Below are 23,487 nucleotides of genomic sequence, written 5' to 3'. Positions count from 1 at the left end.
AAAAAGTGATTAAATTCAAAGCTATTTTGTCATGTATACGTACATGTCTTTGGTATGTCATAGATTAAAGCAAAGAAGCTGTGAAAAGAGATGAATTATTGCTTATTCTACAAAGATATTCTAAAATGCCTTGGACACATTTGTTGGTACCCCTTAGAAAAGATAATAAATAATTGGATTATAGTGATATTTCAAACTAATTTGTTTATTATTAGTATCACACCTGTCTCCAATCTTGTAATCAGTCATAAAGCCTATTTAAATGGAGAAAAGTCGTCACTGTGCCATTTGGTATCATTGTGTGCACCACACTGAACATGGACCAGAAAAAGCAAAGGAGAGAGTTGTAAATGGTTGGCATTTATATAGCGCCTTTATCCAAAGCACTGTAAAATTGATGCTTCTCATTCACCCATTCATACACACACAAACACCGACGGCGATTGGCAGCCATGCAAGGCACCGATCAACTCGTCAGGAGCATTTGGGGGTTAGGTGTCTTAGAGTTGTCTGAGGAGATCAGAAAGAAAATAGACATGCATGGTTCAGGTAAAGACAACAAGATCTCCAAGCAGCTTGATGTTCCTGTGACATTAGTTGCAATTATTATTAAGACGTTTAAGGTCAATAGAACTGTAGCCAACCTCCCTGGGCATGACCGCAAAAGGAAAATCAACCCAAGATCGAACAGAAGGATAGTGCGAATGGTAGAAAAGGAACCAAGGATAACTGCCAAAGAGATACAAGCTGAAGGTGAAGGTACATCAGTTTCTGACTGCACCATCTGTCGCTTTTTGAGCGAAAGTGGGCTCCATGGAACAAGGCCCAGGAGGAATCCACTTTTGAAAGAAAAACATAAAAGTCGGACTTGAATTTGGTAAAATACAAGCCACAATCCTTCTGGGAGAATATCCTTTGGACAGATGAGTCAAAACTGAAGCTGTTTTGCAAGTCACATCTGCAGACATGTTCACAGACAAAAAAATGAAGCTTTCAAAGAAAAGAACACCATACCTACAGTGAATCGTGGAGGAGGCTTGGTTGTTGTTGCTGTGTCTGACACAGGGAGCCTTGAATCTGTCAGGGCACAATGAAATCTCAGGACTATCAACGCATTCTGGAGCAAAACGTACTGTCCAGTGTCAGAAAGCTCTGTGTTAGTCATCATAGTCAGATCATGGGTAATGACCCTAAACACACAGCTAAAAGCACCCAAGAATGGATAAGAAGAAAACATTTGACTATTCTGAAGTGGCCTTCTATGAGTCCTGATCTGAATCCTATCAAACATCTATGGAAAGAGCTGAAACTTGCAGTCCGGAGAAGGCACCCATCAAACCTGAGACTGGAGCAGTCTGCTCAGGAAGAGTGGGCCAAAATACCTGTTAACAGGTGTAGAAGTGCCATCGAGAGCTACGAAAACATTTTATTGCAGTGATTGCCTCTAAAGGTTGTGCAACAAAATATTAGGTTAAGGGTCCCGTCATTTTTATCCAAGCCATTTTTATTAGTTTTATTATTTACAATATTATGTTGAATAAAAAAATCAAAAGCAAAGTCTGATTTCTATTACATATGGCATAAACAGGTCAAGTTATTCCAGATAAAATTGTGCATTCTTTGTTTATTGAGGAGGGGTACCAACAAATTTGACCACGTCTGTACATATGTGCATGTATTGATAAGTGCCACTTGATTTCGCAGCTTCTGTTAAGCACAGTAACTTAATCTGTAGGAGACTGTAAGTGACTGTAAACTGTGAGCACATTCACTTGATTAATATAAGTAACAGTACCAGCCTGCCAGGCCTCCCAGCTGAAAAAAGGTTTTGAAACAGCTGGTACAGTAGCTGGTTAACCAGATAGACCAGCTCCATACTCAACGTGGTTTGACCAGCTCAAGCTATGTTTTGAAACAGCTGGTCGTGGTCATTTCAAGCTGGTGATAGCTGGATGATACACTAGGGGCATATTCAATCTGAAAACGTTTTGCTATGGTTTCTGTGTTGAACAATATGTTTTATCCCAACGGTGTACAACGTTTGACAACAGGCTTGGGAGTTTGTTCCTTTTTGGTGTTTGTCAGGGTTGTAGCCCAAGTCAATATTGACGTAGGCCCATGCCCAGAGAACGCCTTCTCAGACGCCACAGGAGCAGGCCGTACTACATCAGTCAGTCCACCCACGGTTTGCAACAGGATGTTGAAAATTTCTGTTGAAATAAACGTTTTGCTACATTTTGTTGGGGCTGAACGTGGTCCAGGGCTGCCATTGGTTTTGCTGCACTGGCCACGTTTTGGAAGTTTGTTCCACCACTGTTGGGTACAGACAGAAACTGGGAGGAGTGACCACACTGCGAGAGGGGAGCCAGAGGCCTCAATCTTGGGAGAACAGTGAGATCTGGCCGATTTGTTGGGGAATTCATTGTTGTTGAGGAATGAAATGTGGAAACTGGTAGAAGAGGGTGGAGGAAAATATAGAATCTCAGATGAATGCTTTAAGGTTCTCGTTGTTTTAGAGGCCTGAATCGCAGATGAATGCTTTAAGGTTCTTGTTGTTTTAGACGTCTGAATCTCAGATGAATGCTTTAAGGTTCTCGTTGTTTTAGAGGCCTGAATCACAGATGAATGCTTTAAGGTTCTCGTTGTTTTAGAGGTCTGAATTACTTTCTCATCATTCTAATTTCTGTGGCAGAGCCCCCTATTGGTCCTCTATTACACAGACATGAACTGTGTTCCAACCAATCCCAGTCCCCCTGCCTGTGTTTCCACATAATGCACAAATATTAAATGTGAAGCCGTAGAGATATTCCAAACCCAATTATGTACTGGCTTGATACAAAAGTGAATTTCCCTGAAGGAAATGGACATCAATTTTTTTTTGCATAAAACAATGTACAGAGGACACCACTCTATTCTCCAGCAAAATATCACAGAGTTCAAATTCTCAATAATGACTCATCAGATCTACACACGTGTTTGTTGCTTCTCGGAACCACTCACTAGGCTTAGCTACCCTATTGAGATTCTAAGTTCTCCAATTTCCAATTAACCTTAAGACTAGATACTGTCGTATTTGCCACAAAAATGTGATTACTATAAAAAAAAAAAAAAAAACATTTTGTTTATTGTAATGACACTGCTTTAAAATTTGGATTGTTTAATATTGGATTATTTTTTTAAGTTGTCCTATCTTCCTGGTTACTTACATAGTTTCTATAGACAAGGGTGTGGAGTTAACAGTTTATAATGGCTCTGTTTGCTTCACCCAAAAACCAAAGCATAAATTAAATGTGTATTTATTTATTCATAATTGTCATTGCCTAAATGTCCTCTGCATAAATTGAACCCATGGTAATTATTTAGAAGCAGTGGGCAGCCGCAGTGTGGCTCCTGGGGACCCACTCCAGCTCTGAGCCCAGTGCCTTGGTCAAGGCCAACAGCAGGAGCACACAGAGAGGAAATTTAGACTGTCCAATTAACCTAAACTTGCATGTCTTTGGACTGTGGAAGGAAACCAGAGTACCTGGAGCAAACCCACACAGACACAGGGAGAACATACACGTTGAAAAAGTGGATACTGCCACACAGCAGAGAAGTCCTCGGTGAGGTGTCTCCACAGCCAGGTAAGTATAAAATTTGTTTTAAGTGCTAGGCATAAATTGGTAAAGCCTTTTTTTCCACTTCTCGGTCTATTGCCCTTGTAAGAGTTTACAGGCCTTTGCATTTATACCCTGGTTTTAATTGCGAACTTCAAGAATTTCTTTCTCAACAGCTTTCTTCATTTCTAGAGGATAATAAGGTATCTGAAGCACCAGACAGCCCTGAGACAGCACTTGCTGTTATATATAATGACTTTCTTCTCTCTTCAGAGTCTTGTCTTACTTGACCAAGTGCTGCCTTTAATTGAACAAATCAACGTATTCTTCTTCTTGGGCTAGGAAATCAGTTTTTTCCCCAGTCTAACTGGTCAAGCTCTTAAATCCCATCTTTCAGATCATTGCAATTAGTCAGTTTAAATAATGAATGTTCAAGGGTAAACTATCTAGTATATCAGACATGGTGTTAAGTACCATTGCAATTCAGATGGCCCATCAATCTACACTCAATGACCCAGTGGAAACATGTGTATTAGTTAAACCCAGTGAAATCGTTCAAATATTAATAATAATAATAAAAATATTTAAGGCCCACATGAATAGTATGAAGAGTGGTATTAGGGATATACATACAGTACATTTAAGAGAATATTGTTCCTGCATACTGCCGAAAAAAGGCTCACTCTTTTATGACCTCTCAGTTGGACTGCTTTACTGTCTGGTGGCAATAATTTGACCTTAGAAGTCAAGAAGTCTCCAAATGTTTCACAATGCAGCAGCTTTTGCAAGAAATGTGAACATATCAGTCAGGTGTTTGTTCATTGGATGTCTGTGAAATTTTGGTTCTCCCCTAACATATAAGGCTTCAAAAGGACTTGCTATTTTAGTGGACCACCACAATTACTTCATTCACAAAGCGCTGGAAAGTTCTACATATTACAACTACAATTCTTCTACAGATCTCCTGTCTTTTGGAATAATCTCCCTTTGCATGTCTGGGCTTCATTTAAATGTAGGCTCAAAACGTACCTTTTTAATCAATTAATTTAGTTAGACCACAAAGCAGTCATCTGAGCTCAGCTGACAATTCTGTTTGCCACAACATGCAGACACTCTGGTTTGATGGTCTGTGCTGTATGGAGAAGTTTTGATCTCAGCAGATCACCGGACTGGCACCTAGCACCATGAAGATCAAGGTAATGCCCAAAGAGACATATTCTGCCAAACAGACTCAGACAAATGTCAGAATGGGGAACAAATGTGATCTAACTGACTTTAACCGTGGCATGATTGTTGGGCCAGACGAGCTGGTTTGACTATTTCTGTAACTGCTGATCTCCTGAGATTTTCAGGCACAACTGTCTCTAGAGTTACATTACATTATTACATTATTGGCATTTGGCAGATGCTCTTATCCAGAGCGACGTACAGTTGATTAGACTAAGCAGGAGACAATCCTCCCCTGGAGCAATGCAGGGTTAAGGGCCTTGCTCAAGGGCCCAACGGCTGTGCAGATCTTATTTTGCTACACCGGAATTAGAACCACCGACCTTGTGTGTCCCAGTCATTTACCTTAACCACTACGCTACAGGCCGCTACAGTTTGCAGAGAATGGTGTGAAAAAACTAAAAACATCCAGTGAGCAGCAGTTCTGCAGGCAGAAACGCCTTGTCAATGAGAGTGGTCAGAGGAGAATGGCCAGACTGGTCAAAGCCGACAGGAAGGTGACAGTAAAGCAAATTACAACAGTGGTATGCAGAAGAGTATCTCACAACACACAACACATCAAACCTCTTAAATGCATAGGCTACAGCAGTAGATCTAATAAGTCTGAAAGTCTAATAAGTCTCATAAATACCTAATGAAGTGCTCACTGAGTGTATATACATTGGTTGACTGAATCAAGGCAAATAAATATCCACTGTTTCAAATGTTGAAGCTAACAATCCTCGGTGGAAGGTGCCGTGGTAGAAGTAGATTCTTGTAGACAGTGAATTCCCTTAAAAACCTTTGGATGTGTAGCACATTGTATGAGCTCTCACTTCATCAGCCATGCCACTAATCACATGTGCTCAATTTTTCAGTCACTCAAAGTTCAACTGAGTTGGTTTTCATTTCATATATTGTATTTGCATGCTGTATTTCAGCATTACACCTTGAAGAAGTTGACAAAGTTCAATGAGAGAGATATTTAATGTAATCACTAATGGTTGTGAATCATTAGAAAGCATTTCCATTTATAAGGAAAAAGTACAACGGAAAAGCATTAACTCTTAACCAACGTATACTTTATTTTTTTTAATCATTCTGCTTGAATAATTATGAAGCCTACTGCTCATCATCTTCTCCTGTTCTTTCAATGACCTTCCTCATCCACCTCCTCATACGGAACAAGTGGGTGTAAAATCCATATTTCCCATCCCTGTCACATCCTTCTCCCCATGACACGATACCAACCTGGTACCAGCGGTTATCATCTGGACTCTGTTAAATGACAGAAAGAATACCAATTTTATCAGCTTCCTATGAAGATTGTGCACCAAGGCTATCGCTGAATGATAATGCTAAGAGTGTTACCAGAGTGGGGAAAGACAGCAGTGGGGTCACCTTATTGGTAGAAAATGGCTCCATCAATCGTGGAGCACCCGGCTAAAATCAAATGGAACCATGCCTGCAGTGATTGTTGGGTGCTACTCTCTGGCTAATACCCACACAGGTAGGTAGGTATTATAGCCAGAAGATATCTGCCCTTTGGTTGGTGATGACCAAAGTGCCCCATGATTGGTGGAGCTCTTGTCTGTTTTACACAGGTAAAGTGACATCACAACTATCTTACACCTGTTACACTGTCCCCAAGGTGTTGCCTGGATGTGGTTTATCGCAGTATGGAGGAGAGGTACAGATTTAAATATGTGACATAATTATGCAATTGCTGCCTGGTGGGTATGACTCAAGCAAGCGTTCAACATGGCAGAGAGCTCTGGCGTGATGTTATGTCACTTCCTGTGAGAGACGGTTCATAAGGGCCGGAGTACATTGAGATGCCATTCCAACTTAGTTTCCGTCTGTTACATTTCATGGAATAGTTGGGTACTGGAGTCTCTTAAAAGAAAAACAGGACACACAAATAAGTAAAGAGAGAGAAATAATCGATACGGCTTCTTTACCTTCATGACGAAAGGACCACCACTGTCACCTTCACACGCATCACCACTTTTTTCATCCTCAGGCTTGTACCCTGGAATGATTCACCAGTGTCAGCCAAATACATTACATTACATTATATTATTGGCATTTGGCAGACGCTCTTATCCAGAGCGACGTACAGTTGATTAGACTAAGCAGGAGACAATCCTCCCCTGGAGCAAGGGCTTAAGGGCCTTGCTCAAGGGCCCAACAGCTGTGCGGATCTTATTGTGGCTACACCGGGATTAGAACCACCGACCCTGCGGGTCCCAGTCATTTACCTTAACCACTACGCTACAGGCCGCCCCCATAAAAGTATGAGCACACTTTTTATTTGAACTAAAAAAGATGAAGTATTCCTTTGTCAACCATCAGCATGGGAAAAGCCAAAGAATTGTCCATTCAGAAGACACAGATGGTAATTGATCAGAAGTCGAGTAATGGGTAGGGGGGAAAAAAACATAAATGGTTAAACATACCGCTGAGCACTGTAAGTGCTTGGGATGGGCATTTAAAAAAATATTTTTTCATGGTTTGGTTAACTGATAACATTCTATTTTCAAAAAATCTATTTTTAGAACTACTGTAATAGGCTGTGCAAGCATGCTCCAATAGGCTGGACCATAGCCAAAATACAATTCAGCATAAGCACATTTATTATATATGTATATGCAAAATGGGCATCATTTCAGGAAAAAAAACTTGGGCAAAAAATTTCTTGAATGAATTTATGGTTGCACAAAAGACTACGTCTATATCAGTATATCACCAGTAATATGTCCGAACTGTAAATATTTTGAAGGCATGACTCTGACAAGGGGTAAAATTCTAAACTCTTAACATCAATACCAAGATATTCAGCAATAAGCTACTCACTTCTCACATTGGCTACTTGTAGACAGAGTTGCCCGCTACTACGCGACTTCACGCTTTTTCAAAAGTGAAAAAAAAAAATCGTTTTTCGGTTGGTTTTAAGAAATCTGGTTTCTCGTTGCATGTAAATGTAACAAGCAACCATTTTTTCGATTTTGCGTTTTACAATTGATTGAGCTATTAAGCTATCGGTCCGCAATCGCAAAATCCTATCCAGTTGTTCCCATCTCATGCAGTTTTTCGTTTCATTTCGTTTCGAGGTAATACAATACAAAAATGTCGGATTTTATCTTCCCAACTTTATCTTCACTCTACTGTGTTCCTTTCCAACGTGGAAGTACCGATGGCATATTCTGGCTCGAGAAAGCCTTTATTTATCTGAACAAAATTAAGAGGCAACATGTCCTTGGTAATTATACAAGTGACGTGCTGAACAATATGCTCTTTTCAGGTTGAAACGCACTGACGTTTATATCACGTAGTTGTTGAATTTAAGTTTGACGTGAAATATTTACACTGGTATTTACAGATTACCCGCTTAAAAATGTTGCTTGCCATAGCCTACTCCGCTGCATTTACGAGTCCATGGTATTCATTTTGGCCACGTGTTCACCAAACGTATCACAAATTATAGGAAAAGATTAATATCTGTGTTTGCAAAAAGTATTAAACCAGGGGTGCCTGTCAGGGCTCAGAACAAAGTGATCTATCTGATAAAGACAATTAGGCTTTATTATGAATAATTGTGTAACCTGTTTGGAGAAATACATTTCTTATTCGAAACATAAGACGTAAGACTTTGATTGATTCCATTGAATCATTAATACTTTTTTGTTTACAGCTTTTTGTGCATATTTATTAACGGTGGTATTAATTCTGGAGCCCGCTGTATACTTTTATACATTGCATTTTCATAAGGATGATGATCGAGTTGTAGAATGTCAATTATCTTGAAACCCAAGCTCTCGAATTCTTTTATACTTCAAGCAGAAAAAAAACGGAATGTTTTTTCATATATAGTACTTTGTGGTCCTTGTGTGATTTTCATGGTAGCACCTGTGCTATGTATCCTTAGCTTTTGTACTTGTTACTCAGCTTGCTCTCACATATACAGTAGTGTGCAGAATATTGGGCACCCCTGATCAAAGAGCCTTTTACAATTAATATCTAAGTGAACCTGACATCTAAATGGTACATTGGTAAACATGATTTCTTCACATTTTAAAGCAAGATTACTTGCTTAATTTTTTACACTTACACTTAAATAATATGAAAATGAAAAATGCTTCCTGTAGCCAGCTAAGAGTCTTTCAATTCTCACTTTTGGAATTTCTCACCATTCTTCCTGGCAGAACACCTCTAGCTCAGAAATATTCATGGTTTATTTCGAGGTATGCTTTGTATTGATGAAATACCCAACCTCTCTTCAACTTAAAAGTCTGGACTGACCTTTGAACATTAGCCTCTAGAACTTCTTGATATTTGGTGGAATCCATTCTTCCTTCCACTCGAACAATATTTCCTGCGCCCCCAGCTGCCACACAACCCCAAAGCATAATGGATCCACCTCCATGCTTCACAGTTGGCAAGTTGTTCTTCTCTACAAAGGCTTCACCCTTTTTTCTCCAAACATACCTTCTTTGGCGGTGGTCAAAAAGTCCAAAGCACATTGTTCCAAAAGGTTTTAGGCTTCTCAATGTTTTATTTTGCATACTTCAGACACTTAATTTTCTGTTGAGTTTTTTCTGGCAACTCTGCCATGTAGGTTTTAGTTGTTTAGTATGTTGCATTGTTGTCCTTTATTTGCTACTCATTTTGCAGCTCTTTTGCAGTGATCTGTGGGTTCTTCTGAGCATTTCTCTGCTTCAACCATTTTCTAATAATGTTTCTTACAGTGGAAATAGGTTGTTTGAAACATTGATAGACTTTCAGTAGCCTTCTCCCTCTTGGTGGAAATTAACCATCTTCATTCTGAAATCCTTGGACAACCAGACAGAACAACCACTGCAGTTGGATACCTTAGAAGGCATGGAGTTACTTCAGTGTAAAAAGTTCAGCCCTGAAATTATACCCACCTGACTCGTTGAAGCCCTAACGAGTAAATCACCTGGGTCTGGGCCTTAGTAATAATCTTTTTAAAAGTAACAAAGAATAATCCAAAAGGGTTCCCAAACTTTTGCACAGGGCCCTTTTGCTTTTTTAAAATAATTTATAAACAGTAAAAAAATATATGCTATATAATGCTATATAATTTGCAGAAAGGTCTCATGTTCAACTTTGTGCATGAGTTTCAGGTTTGTTGTAACAGATTGTAACAGACATTTAAACCAAGGGTGCCAAAATCTTTGCACGCCGCTGTAAAATAGCTTTCAGTCTCAATGTGACATCCTTGTTGTATTCAAGTTGCATGTAAAAAAAACAACAGTAAAACAAATATGTTTTAAAAATGAGAGGTACTATATGCCCAATGTGGAGTGGAAACATTTCTGCTGCAGCTCAATTAACCCCTTCAGTCCCAGGTGAAACCATGAAATCTCAACCATATATCTTTTCAACCAATGACGGCTATACTATTGTATTCAGTTGTACAATTAGATTTACCTAAGGAGGCTTTCCGCTGGAACCGTAAAGCTCGCTTCAGTTCCAATAAAGCAGGTAGACTGTGTAACCAGCTGCTTTAATTGGTCATTTAAGTGCCGACTAAAAATGGAAGCCATCAGAACTTGCAGCTCTCCAGTACCAGAGTTACGGAGTCTTAATCTAATTGCATCTGATCTAACCTGATGTGGGTCGAGGTGGAACTTACCTGCGCAGAACATGTTATCAGTGACATGGATGGAGGTGGACCTCCGGCAGGTGACCTGGTCCACTATGGGAAGGTGGATCTGCTGCAGAGTGGAGGGCAGTGAGTGTGGAGAGGAAGACCACGTTTCATACAGGTTCCCCCAGCCTGTGACACGCCCTTTATAGCCTTCGAACATCAAGCTGTGTGGAGAGAAAAATCCTATCAAACCAACTCACCTAAGTTTAGAAAACATAAAATTTCACATTAACACCATAATTGACATTCAGTGCCAAACCTGAATCAGACAACCTAAAAGGTTTTTCACATGTGTATCTTGGAACCAGTTTGACACACCTGTACTGACACTTTTGCTTTTTTACTGTATGTATGATCAACCAAAGTCTTTATTGTAATTATTGGCAGCCCTGGTATAATGCAAACACCCCTGGCAAAGATTACATTTTTCATGCAGTTGGTTTTACATGACCCAACTATAAGTCCAATGCAACTGCAACCTTTCCTGAAGGTTTATTGTCAAGTCCATTGGTCTGCACTCACGAAAACAAGGTATGCATTTTGTTTTTCTTTTTAGCAGGACTATATGTCCAACACACAAGGCTAGCTTTTTTCAGAACACAAAAGATCTATAAAACCCACCGTATAAAAAAAGAAAATAATTAATTGCTTACTGGATCATCCAATATGGAGGTAAATACAAATTTTGGCCGACACATATGCAATTAATATGCAATTATAGCTTATTGAATTGCTATGTCATTTTGAAACTAACTAGTGTCTGTTGTAGTTGCATGGAAAAGTGCCTGTGTGGTCTTTTGAAGTGTGTTCTCCTTACGTCTTTACGATTTTCTTTGTTGGGAGACAGATGGGGTGGATCACATCGGAGAAGGTGATGGCTTTTCTCAAGTGCAGGAGGGCGATGTCCCGGTTAAGGTTCTCCTTCCAGTTGTATTTCGGGTGGACAATGATTTTATCAATAGCCACAATCTTCTCTGTGTCTCTTTCGAATCTGAGGGTGAGGTGTGGCATCAAAGAGGTGGCATTTGCATTACTGGCAGGAAACTGAATTTGTTTATTTCCCAGGGGCATCCTAAGTTTCATATATATACAGTGGGGTACAGTGGGGTCCAAAAGTCTGAGACCACATTGAAAATCTGGGGGGGGGGGTTTTCATGTAATTGTGAAAATAAACTGAACGTTTTGGGATTTTGAAAAATTTGAAACAAATGAAAGTTACTTGAAAGCTTTGCAAGAACTACTTGAGGACCAAAGAAGAGCAAAGAAGAGCAAAGAAGAGCAATGAGTGCTGCACAATGCACAATGACCTGACTTCTACCCCACTGAATATTTATGGGGACCACTTGAAGACTGACAAAAGCAAAGTATTCAGTAACATCACAAGCTCTTTGGAATATTGTCAAATTATGCTGGGATAACATGGATCATCAGGTTCTGCACAGATTTGTGGAGTTCATGCCAGCCCAAGTGGACGCTGTCATTAAAGCAAAAGGGGGACATACCAATACTAAGAAATTCTGACTTTTCAACTTTTGCTCAAATGGTTGTCCAGATAATATAATTTGTAATGGAAAAGTTTGTATTAAATTAGTAAAGAATGCAAAATAGAAACATTTTCACTGGTGGTCTCAAACCTTTAGACCCCACTGTCCAAGATAAGGACTCGGACCTATTTGATTAATCTGATTTGTGGATTATATTTATATCTAAAAACTGTTTTTATACAGCACAACGCAATAGATTGATATACACTTCCATATGAACAATAAACAGCTTACCTAGCCAAACAAAACTAGCAAAAATATCACCCTAGTGAACAAGTCCTGACACCTGTTATAACCTGTTATAACCTACCTGGCACGCAGGTGCTTGCCGAGGCGGACGAGGATGTCGTTGACGGTGAAGTTCTTGCCCCAGGGCGGGTAGAGGATGCAGTGGGCGGCGGTGAGGATCCACTCGTCGCTGATGAGGCTAGCTCCACACAACAGCTCCTGGGGGCTCCTCTTGTAGAGCATCACCTGCCTGAAGTCCCCCAAACCAGAAGCCGTCACTCAGCCCGTCTCCCCAGAAAGCCTCACTCCCCCGATCAGCCCTCCCTGACCGCATCACACTCAAACAACTGCTGCTCTTTAAAACCAACTAAAGACATTTTGGTCACACTTCACGATATCAGTATTGAAGGTGAAATGGTGAGTTCAGTTTAATATAAATGCAAGTTCAATAGGCATATTATTGCGGTTCTAAACTATTCTAAACTGGCAATCGACAAGCTTCCGTAGTTCGAGCAAGCAATCTGGCCATTTCAGAGGGTTTAAAATGCAAACACCACAGGGAATTGAATGCTACAGTTTTAGAGTTACCGAATAATTTCTGTAGCTCTTGGTTGACTTATGGCTTATTGTAACGTTATGTAAGGTTCACAGAAGATCCGTGTTTATTCGTTGACACGCAAATTCAAACTACCCGCAAACTGAACGTATGAACATTATGCTGTATCTACAAATAAACAAAGCAATACATCATTGGACAAATGTTGCACAAAATATTACGATACGCTGTCCACAAGCAATTGGCGGCCATTTCAGAGGGTTAAGAATGCAAACACCGCATGGATTTGAATGCTACAGCACTATAGTTGTCAAATATTTTTGTGTGTTTTAAATCTGTAGATATTAGTTCACTTTTGGTTTATTCTATGGCGTTTCTTCATCTGTGTTTATTCGTAGACACGCAAATTCAAACTGAACTTTGCTTTCCACTATGCGGTATCTACATAAAAATACATAAAGCAATACATTATCATTAGACTATTTATGCATCGCATATCGAAAGTGTTAATCTCACCGCCACGATTGTCCCGCGCCATATAAAACGCATTGGCATATAAAATGAAAGTTCCGCGTTACATAAAAATATAGCAAATTGTACAGAGACCTGTATTGGCATGAAAGTAAAATAATTAGACCAGTCGCCTATGGTAAAATAGACCCGGTCTTATATTCTATCAGCAAAATATTGCGTGACCCCGGAATGTTTGAGTGCACAACAAAGTCTAACAAAGTTGTTCACAGCAGCATATTTACAGATTACATGCGAATCAAGTCTATCAGACAGAAGCCAAAGGGACAAGGGATGAAAACATGAAGAATTATAACTGTTACAGTACATTGCATTACATTAATGGCATTTGGCTGATTGTAAGGTTACTGTGAGGTTACACTGCACAATGTCAAAGTAGCCTAAATGTAAATATTTAATTTGGCAATTAGGCTGACTTACTATGATCAGGTGTACAGTGTTAACATTTGACTATTGAGATGGCCCAAAATAAAGTTTGAAAATGCAATTACATTTATCAGTAATTCAAAATAAATTGATTAATTAATTAATAAAAAGATACGATCCCTAGCGGTCAAAGCAGTATCAGTTAACCGGTCAACCGTTTAAAAAATGGGAAGGTAACCTGTTACAAAAACTGAGGATTTGACACATCCCTAATCAGTATATGCATTGGCATTAACTAATGCAGTTTGGAAGGATGAATTAATTGACCTACAAATACATTTATTAGAAACTTTTCATTGTTTCCTTTGTTAACTACTAATGTATTACAATATATACATTAGCAAACCATATGATAACTATATATATATATATATATATATATATATATATATATATATATATATATATATATATATATGTATATATATACGTATATATAAATGACTGGGACACGCAAGGTCGGTGGTTCTAATCCTGGTGTAGCCACAATAAGATCCGCACAGCCATTGGGCACTTGAGCAAGGCCCTTAACCCTGCATTGCTCCAGGGGAGGATTGTCTCCTGCTCAGTCTAATCAACTGTACGTCGCTCTGGATAACAGCGTCTGCCAAATGCCAATAATGTAATGTAATGTAATGTGTATATATACAGTACTGTGCAAAATTCTTAGGTACCAGTATAACATTCTGTATAGATACGATTCTTTAACAAATAATTCAATGAAAGCTCCTAAATAAACATACTATACATTTTACATTACATTTTAGTAATTTGGCAGAATAGGTAAAAGCTGAATCTAATCTATATTTTTGTGGACCACCCTTCGGCGTTAAAACTGCATCACTTTTCTGAGATATAGAACTGCAGGACAGCTTTGGCTAAGACAATCAGCAGGGAGGTTGTTCCAAGCATGTTAGAGTACTTGGCTCAGTTCTTCAGCAGACTTTAGTTGGCTCCTTGCTTCTGATCTCAGACAGCCTTGATCAAGTTTTTATGTAAAAAGTAGTTACTTTTTTTAATTAAATACAAAAATGTCTCTGTAATATTAAATCTTTTGGAAAATGAATATTTGGAAATCTCATATCTTGGAAAATTGGTATCTTTTATACTAACACACAAAAAAAGAAACAAATATATATATTAAAGTCTAGGGTGCCTAAGACTTCTGCACAGTACTGTACTGATATATATATATATATACACAAAGCTGTACAGATTAACTTCTCAGTAGTAAGTGAACAACTATATTAGTTCATGCCAATTCATTTAACCTTATTGTAAAGTGTTACCAACATTTTTTACCGTGCTTTTGTAATCTATATAAGTGTAATCTGTATGTCAGCTTTTTTGTCCAGGGACACCATGGAAAACATGAGTGACTGATCACAGATATGGTTTTTCATTTATAAAAAGGCTTTCAGTGGGATTTTAAAGAAAGATAAACGGGATGTGGTGGTGTCGACGTGTTCCGTGTTAACGCAAGCGTTCGTACCATGGTGCGCTCCCTATTTGTGCCTCTTTGCCTTTCACAATTCTGGCTCCCCGGTATGACTCCAGCAGCTCCTCCTCGGTGTCGTCCTGTTTCCTTTCCTTCTCGAACTTGGGTCGCACTCCACACACTGAAATTTCAGGCCAGCAGAAATGGGGGAATTAGTTCAGGCCTGCACGAAACCGTAAAACAATGAGGATTGCTGACTGACAGTCCATTCATGAAGGCTGACGTCAGAGGTCTACAAAATGAAATATACAGGTAAACTACAAAAACCATTACATTATTACATTGCATTATTGCCAATTTGACAGACGCAATTATTCAGAGCAATGTACAACAAAGTGAAAAGTGCCTACCCTTAACCAGGGAAAGACCGCTGAAAGACCTCAGAAGTACAATTTCAAGTGATAAGACTACAACAAAGATAAGGACTAGGGCCTATTTGCTAAATCTGATAAATGGATTATATTTATATCTAACAACTGTTTTTATATCACATAAAACATATCACTGCATACAACTATAATCATTACCAGAGGCCCAACATAATAAGTATGTACAACATGTTGGTTGGTGTGTGCGCGTGTGTGTCTGAATGCCTGCTAAAAATGCTAGATCATATGCATTAGTTTCAATAAGATCAACAGTTTTGCAGCCTCTGAGATGGGTGTTGCCTAATATGCAGCACCCATATTACAACTATTATATCCACATTATAACTCCCCACATAGGGCGGCACGGATGGTCAAGGAGGTCCTGGGTTCGAATCCCTGTCGACCGGGGCCCCTCTGTGCGGAGTTTGCATGTTCTCCCCATGTCTGCGTGGGTTTCCTCTGGGTAATCCGGTTTCCTCCCACAGTCCAAAGACATGCAGGTTAGGCTGATTGGAGAGTCTAAATTGCCCATAGGTATGAGTGTATGAGTGTGTGAGTGAATAGTGTGTGTGCCCTGCGATGGACTGGCGACCTGTCCAGGGTGTATTCCTGCCTTCCAGCCCCCCTGCGACCCTGTTCAGGATAAACAGGTTAGGATAATGAATGGATGAACTCCCACATAAGACAAGACTGGGGAACAAAGCTGTTTTTAACTTTTTTTTTTTCTCCAAACTAGGAATTCCACTTGTAGAGTAACTGGAGTCACCATTGTCCCAGGGTGCAGTTATTAGTTCTCTTTTTAGTGCAAATGTTCTCATTTGTCTAGTTTCCTGGATGACCCTTGACCCTTGATGATATCCTGAATTTGACATTTGACAAGTTCTTAACATGCCTGACATATATTTCTGCGACTTTGTCCACACTTGTTTGGAACACAAAAATGCTCCAAAACTGTATGGAGATTGTTGCAATCATAATATTAAATGTTTAGTCTTAACTGAGGTGCCACCTGCACCCTTTCCAGAAAAATCTGCATGGAACTCTCTGTTACACCGAAAACAGAGAGGAGCGTGTCTGTGGTAAACAGTTAAAAAGGTGCTCTTTCGAACAAGGGTAATGAGAATGATAAGATAAGGACGGCGACCATGGCGCTCTTGTTGTGGATGTGTTAAAAAGCTTTTATTATATGGCTAATGCGTAGGCTAGAATTTAAAAACACGCACGGACGCATTGCGGCACACAGGCCTTCATCAGGGCCTTCATTGCAAACATTTAAGTTTTGTGTAAGTATGTGGGGTTTCCACTTTGTATTGTCTATCGGCACTATTTATGTTAAGGAGCCTCAGCATCACTGTGTCCTGTGCCTCACCTCTGCTAATTCTTCTGAAACACTCTTGAGCTGATACTTTAGAGCTTATGCAAACTAGCAGTATGAAAACAACATTTGGTTCATTTCTCCCACCTGGACCTCTTGTCCACTTGTTCATGGACCCCTCCCAGTGATGCACCTACCCAGTTCTCCCTGGCCAAAGGTTCTGGGGCTAAAAAAGGATTTTTTTGCCCCTCCGCCCACCGCCCTTTCTCGGGTTGTGTCATAATCATCAATGGGTTCATCTGCGGGAAGACAGAGATTCATGCATATTATTTATGGATAAGATATATCTGCCTGCAGCCCTGGCCTACACTGCTATCAGTTTTGTTGGATGGTGTCAACCTTTTAACATGCTATTGGTGATAAATTATTATTTATTTATTCATTGGCACAAGGATGCTTGTGATCTTGGCATTCTATCACCTCCTCCTGAGTTCATGCAGACAGGATGTGCTTCCGATAACAGTATCAATGATGGTAATAGTTAATTAATGTATCATGGAAGAAATCCCCATGGACATTTCAATGGATTCAATGAACTGAATTGGTCCATAAACACAAGCAGTGGTTGGTTAGTTCTTGGTAGATTCTTGGTAGTGATATTAACCTTGATTAGTCACCCCATTCTTGGTAGTGAGATGACATTAGTGGCCACATCAAGTTTTGGTAGAGATTCAAGCTCTGATTAGCTATGCCAGCCAATTTATGGTAGACTATTGATTGCAGAAAACAGACAGCTGCCTCTTTTAGAGCATCTTTAACTCACCACACAGCTCCAGGTCACAGTAGTCCATGGTGATGTTGGGCTTGTCCACAAAGCACCAGGGCCCTTCCAGGTCCCCATCTGGGTTTCGGCAGTGGTTCCCCACCAGCTCGACTTCCGGAAGGAAATCTTTCCCTGCACTGAGACCCACTGCCACAGGGGACTTCCAGGGCAGACACTTGAAGCCCCTCATGGTGACCGAGAGATCTCCTGTGTAGTCCATGCCGTTGTTGGCCAAGCAGTCATTCTTTACGTGTACCTCTTTCGTATCTGTGACAGCAGGTGTTGGGGGAGGCACAAAAGGCTGACCTGTGGAGCAGATATGCACAACAGGCACACTTGTAAGTCTACCACAATGTTAAACTTACAGGAAAAAAGAAATGTGTCAAATGTCAACAACCACAGGACATCTTCGTCATCCACATCCTTACAGACAAAAGGAAACCTTTTTTCTAGGAAAGCAGATGACAAAAGCCACACCCTGGACATGACTAACTGCTGAAGCTGAGCAGGGTTGGGCTTGGTTAGCACTTCGATGGGAACTGAGCATCTGCCGAAAGATGTGTTGGTAGGGAAATAAGGGGTACACTTTCTACTGGAATAAAGAGAAATCAAATGCCCCCATATAAGGATTGTGGTGCTGTAGAAGATGTGTCCTTTGAGCAAATTCCCACCAAATCTGGCTTTCCATACCTGGCCCCCCAATTACCCCCAACGTAAGGTTCTCACTCAGTTAGCCTACTGCTTGAATTTAATACAGAGTTGTCAGCCCTGTACTTAACCAATGTGGCCTTTGGGAGGCATGTGCTCCATTTGCAGGACACTGTGATGTGAAGGGGAAGGAAGCAGGATGTGGAGGTCTTTCTAAAGGAAATGGGCACAGACCAGAGGTAAAGGCCAGGAACCTACCGCACACTGGGACTGCACACGGCTCTCTCCTGACAGTGGCATCCCGGGTGTAACACCAGGGCCCTGTAGGACTGTTGTCTGGGTTCCGACAGTAGTTCTCTTTCAGGGTTGCATCAAGTGAAACGTTAAATTCCCTGAGGAACATTTCTAGTCAGAAATCATCTCCTCTGGAAGTATATTAGATGTTGGAGGGCGGGTAATGTTGAAACCTACGTGATTCTGTGTGGGAATTTGCTGGACCAGTACTGACACTGCCGTCCTGATACAGTTACAGAGCGGTCACCCATATAGTTCCCACCAGTGCCAGCTGAACAATTCCCTGCAAAACAAAAAACAAAAAGGTCAGATCTAGCTCTACCATGTTTAATTGGTGCTGTCAATTATAATCTGTTGTATTATTTTTCAATTATTAACTTGGGCATTACAAATTTAAGACTATACATTTTGAAAGACTAACTTTTTTTTTGCAGACAATTTACAGGCTACAGTCCACACAGTACTACAGGAGAGCCAGTGACTATTTTACACACTACAGTCCACAAAGTACTACAGGAGAGTCAGGGACTATTTTGTATTTTACAAGCCACACACAACACAACAGTTAGCACAGATATGTATCTGTCAGTCACAACCACAAGCTTTTGTTGTTGATGTTCAGATGATCTCATGCTGTGGTAATTACATGGGCTAATGTATACCTACATTTCCACTGTGTCCTTCCACTGACATACATTTTGGAAATTAGTTTGTAGTTGCCATCTGTCCCTTCTGAGCTGACAGTTATTTTGGCTTTTACAATGCTGATAACCCATTTGCATGCATTTTTATACTCTAGTGAAACAGGAAGTGATGGAATGACAGGTCCTTTAGACTAAGATAAACTAAATTAAGTCAAATTGCATTGCCATTTTTATTTACCATAATTCGGTTTACCCAATTTATTTTACCTTAAGGCTGTCAATAATTCTGACACTTAGGAAATAATGAGATTACTGAATAAAAAACATTGAAACATGAAATGTAATATAGATATATAATATGGAAATATAGATTATCATTTGTGTTGCATGTTATATGCAGCCATTTTTCTTCAATTTTATCAAGCCAATAATTCTGGAGCCCACTGTATTCTGTATATTGTATATAAAATTTTTGTTACCAGCCAAGCATGTCCTCAATGCTTGCAAACCATCAATGTCTCTGGGTCCATCACCGTTACAATCTTGAAATAAAAATAAAAAGTTAAGTTACTAAGACATGCTTTTTGTGAAGAAGAACATCACTTCACATACTTCAAACACACAGAAATGTAAAAAAAAATGTTCTAAATCCAGGCCCCAAAAACACAACAAAATAAAACAGTATTTTGAATTTTGAATAAACAAAAATACATTTCTTGAAAAGCATGTTTAGATATACTACAATGTTCTATAAGCACACATTTTCTAACTGCAATGAAATAAGGCTGTATGCCCGGGGAGATAAATTCTCAAGTCTCCTGTAATCATTATAGAGCTTGATAGCCTTAGGGTCCTAAAAAGTCTCAATTAGACATATTTCATATTAATACATGTAGAATACATTCCCATTATCATATGCTACCAGTGAAAACATTCACCTCTTTTCTGAATGGTTAACAAGATGTTAATGTTTAAATGGGACTGGGTGGTTCATCTAAGGTAAATGACAAGTGAATAATCAGATCAGATGTATTAAAGAATATAAATAGTTCACTTGATTAATTGGCTTTATTTAAATGAAAAGACTTTGTTCATATAATTGATAGGAGAGTGACCATGGTGCATTTTGAAAATACACAACTGCTGAAGAATCATGACATAAATTACATCAATATTTTTCATAACATATAATTTACAAAATACTCTAAAGTAATTGTTGTAATTGTAATAGAAATACATAAATAATGAGGGAGAGCAAGTGGCATTGAACATCATATATGGCAATAAAGGCACCATTATTTTTTGGTTTACCCTGTTGCACTTGTTCTCGGCTTAACAGCAGGTACTTGGTTTTGACAGCAAATACTACGGTTTGTCCCCCAAAAAAATTATATTATAAAATGACAGATAAAATGGCTACTTACCTTTATATTTGTTCCAAAATTTGGTCTGGATTGGGGAAAAATTTTATATTTTAAAGTTAATATTGAATAAATATAATAGAAATTCTATTTTAAATTATTTTATATATGTATAGTACCAGTCAACACTCTTCATGTATTATTTTCTATGTTTGTAATCAAACAATTCATACGAGGCCAAAGTGCAGATTTTATTACGGGGTATTTTTTTTTACATATTGGTTTCACCATGTAGTAATTACAGCACTTTTTATACAAAGCCCCGCATTTCAATGTTTGAGATAAATTAACAATGTCAAATAAAATAGTCATGTTTTCTATCTGGTTGCATATTGTTTGCATGCCCTGACATCCTGAAGTCTGTGACCTATCAACATCACTAGAGTATGGTTATATTTTCAGGTTGTGGTACAACAAACAAAGCATAATTCACAGCTGAATCTAGTCCCACCCCCCAATTTCCAGGGAGATCCATTAAAATGCACAGAGGTTTTAGTATCGCTTGTCGGGCAACCTGAAAATAAGATATCCCGACTCTGGTGATGATGCTAGGTCACATCAGGAAGTCATGGCATGCAATGGATATGCAACCAATTACAAGACATGACTATATTCTTTGACATTATGTTAAATTGTCTCAAAAGGGGCTACGTAGGAAAAGTGCTGTAACTACGACATGGTGAAACCAAAATGTATAAAAATGTGGTTTAATAAAAGCTGAGATCTGCACATCTGACCACATATAAATTGTCTGATTACAAACAGTGGAAATAAAACATTAATTTTAAAAAGCCAGAAAAAGCCAAGGTGTGTCCAAACTTTTGACTGGTACCGTATATATACAGTATACATTAACATATTGGGACAATGACTCATTTTTTGTTAATTTCATTCTATACTCCAGCACACTGGATTTGAAATAAATGTCAAAGTGCAGACCGTCAGCATTTGTGTGTGATCCATGTAGGAAGTAAAGCCCTTTTCATACATCTTCCCATGTTTTAGAGGCTCTAAGGTAATTGGACTTTCTTGGCCAGCAGTCTATCTTTGCATCGTTGGTAAAAAAAAAAGCTGGCAAAAGGTCTGGAGATTATTCTAGTTGTGGTCTGTGAGTCTTGCTGCTGTCTCTCAACAGGCCTTCACCATGCTTAAGCATTGACCAGGAAGAATTTGTGGCCTTGTATTAAAGGTAGGCAAGTAACTACAGAGCATAGTGCCGTTTGTGACTTGTCTCACCGTGAGTTCAGTCTGCTCAAAAACTTCTCGAGCTTCCTCGTGGTCACATATCTCTTCCAAGCATTCTCGCTCCAGATCGCCTGGTTTTACCTCCTCCAGGAAAGAGTTTGCTCTCCTCGCACGGAGGAAGACTTGAGAAGCCGACTGTCTGTCAACAAATACTTACAGTAATAGACAAAACTTTAATTAAATCCTGATTCAACTTTTAAAACTGCTATAATTGCAGGTGCTCTTATATGTCACACACTTCACACATACAAATGGGTGAAGATGTTCAAATAAACAGGTAGCTATGTTAGCTAGATATGTAGTAAAGCAATTCAGGTTAACTAGCTTGCTTAAGAGTACAACAGTAGAGCCCCATCTGGGAATTGCTACACTGCATTAAACGGTAATTTGTATATAGGACTGATTAACAGATATGTTATAATATACAATATAATTGGATAACTCCATATTATGGTTGCATTTTGGCTGTTTACATTTGAAATTAAACAATTGTAGACTTTGAAAAATGTAATACTGTTCTGGATTTTCTATGTCTGAAAAACCCAGCATTCGTGTCATTTTATCATCATGTCAAACTATTTTCGAGACAAAAGTAAATTGTTCACTAATAAATAAACAATAAAACAAACGGATCTATTACTCAATCACAGTGGACTTAATAAAGGGGTCAGTAATATTTGTCAGCGTTAGATATAGCTTACCATTTTTGCAAAGTGTGATTTGAAGAAGAGAGGAGAGCATAAAGAAGAGACGAAGAGCTTGTATTCCACCCATTGTTTCTGACGGTGACTGAATTCCTGGCAAAAATCTAGGACACCCTGCACCCCCTCCCGACCCCCACCACCCGCCATCAACCCCCCACTTAAAACAACACGCAACCACTCGGTTAATATTGAACCAATATGGAGTGCCTGAACTCAAAAGAGGCCATTGCTCCCTTTCTGTTCAATTTGTAATAGTGCTTAACTGCTCCTGTCTGCTTTGTGCTCAAAGATGTTATGATGTTATGCTGCACAGTATACTGTCATTAACGGGTGAAGAACAACCCTAGTTTTGCCTCTAAACTGAAAGACAATTCTTGCCCTGACTTTCTCTCTGGATGTATGTGTACCATTTGTACTTTGGCCATCACCTCTATCCATACGAGTTGAGACTTATGTGGAAAGCTTTGAGGGGAGAAAAAAACCAATATAAAATGAAATAATTTGGGAGTCAGAGTGGTGCATTATGGTTTCACTAGTTTCCTAGCAAGTCCCAGAATGAAGCTCAACATAGTGGACTTTGCTCAATCGTATGTTAGTTTTGATTTTGATTATGAAACTTTATTAGTATAGGATAACTGGGAAAAAGTGTCACTTGCATAAATGCAGTTGCTTCTTTTACTACAGTAACAAGGGGTGGGTGGCAGTGTAGCATAACGGTAGGGAATTTGCGTAGAGCTGTAACTGCTGTTGTACTCTCAAACAATGT

General features: G+C 39.3%; 1 protein-coding gene across 1 annotated transcript; it reads right to left on the bottom strand.

Moving 5' to 3' along the window:
* Positions 1-5,862: 5,862 nt before the first annotated feature.
* f2 (coagulation factor II (thrombin)) lies at positions 5,863-22,847 on the bottom strand. Its single transcript, XM_061222838.1, has 14 exons — positions 22,719-22,847; positions 22,009-22,169; positions 20,776-20,800; positions 19,831-19,893; positions 18,885-18,990; positions 18,672-18,805; positions 17,766-18,071; positions 17,140-17,241; positions 15,254-15,380; positions 12,331-12,498; positions 11,294-11,467; positions 10,462-10,640; positions 6,764-6,834; positions 5,863-6,080 (listed from the first exon to the last, which is right to left on the bottom strand). The coding sequence occupies exons 1-14, from the start codon at positions 22,789-22,791 to the stop codon at positions 5,925-5,927; spliced, it is 1,845 nt and encodes a 614-aa protein (XP_061078822.1). The 5' UTR covers positions 22,792-22,847; the 3' UTR covers positions 5,863-5,924.
* Positions 22,848-23,487: the final 640 nt, after the last annotated feature.

The sequence above is a fragment of the Conger conger genome, chromosome 15 (assembly GCF_963514075.1).
Source record: "Conger conger chromosome 15, fConCon1.1, whole genome shotgun sequence".
Lineage (NCBI taxonomy): Eukaryota > Metazoa > Chordata > Actinopteri > Anguilliformes > Congridae > Conger > Conger conger.
The sequence above is the reverse complement of the archived record's forward strand: the minus strand, read 5'-3'. Positions and strand labels throughout refer to the sequence as shown.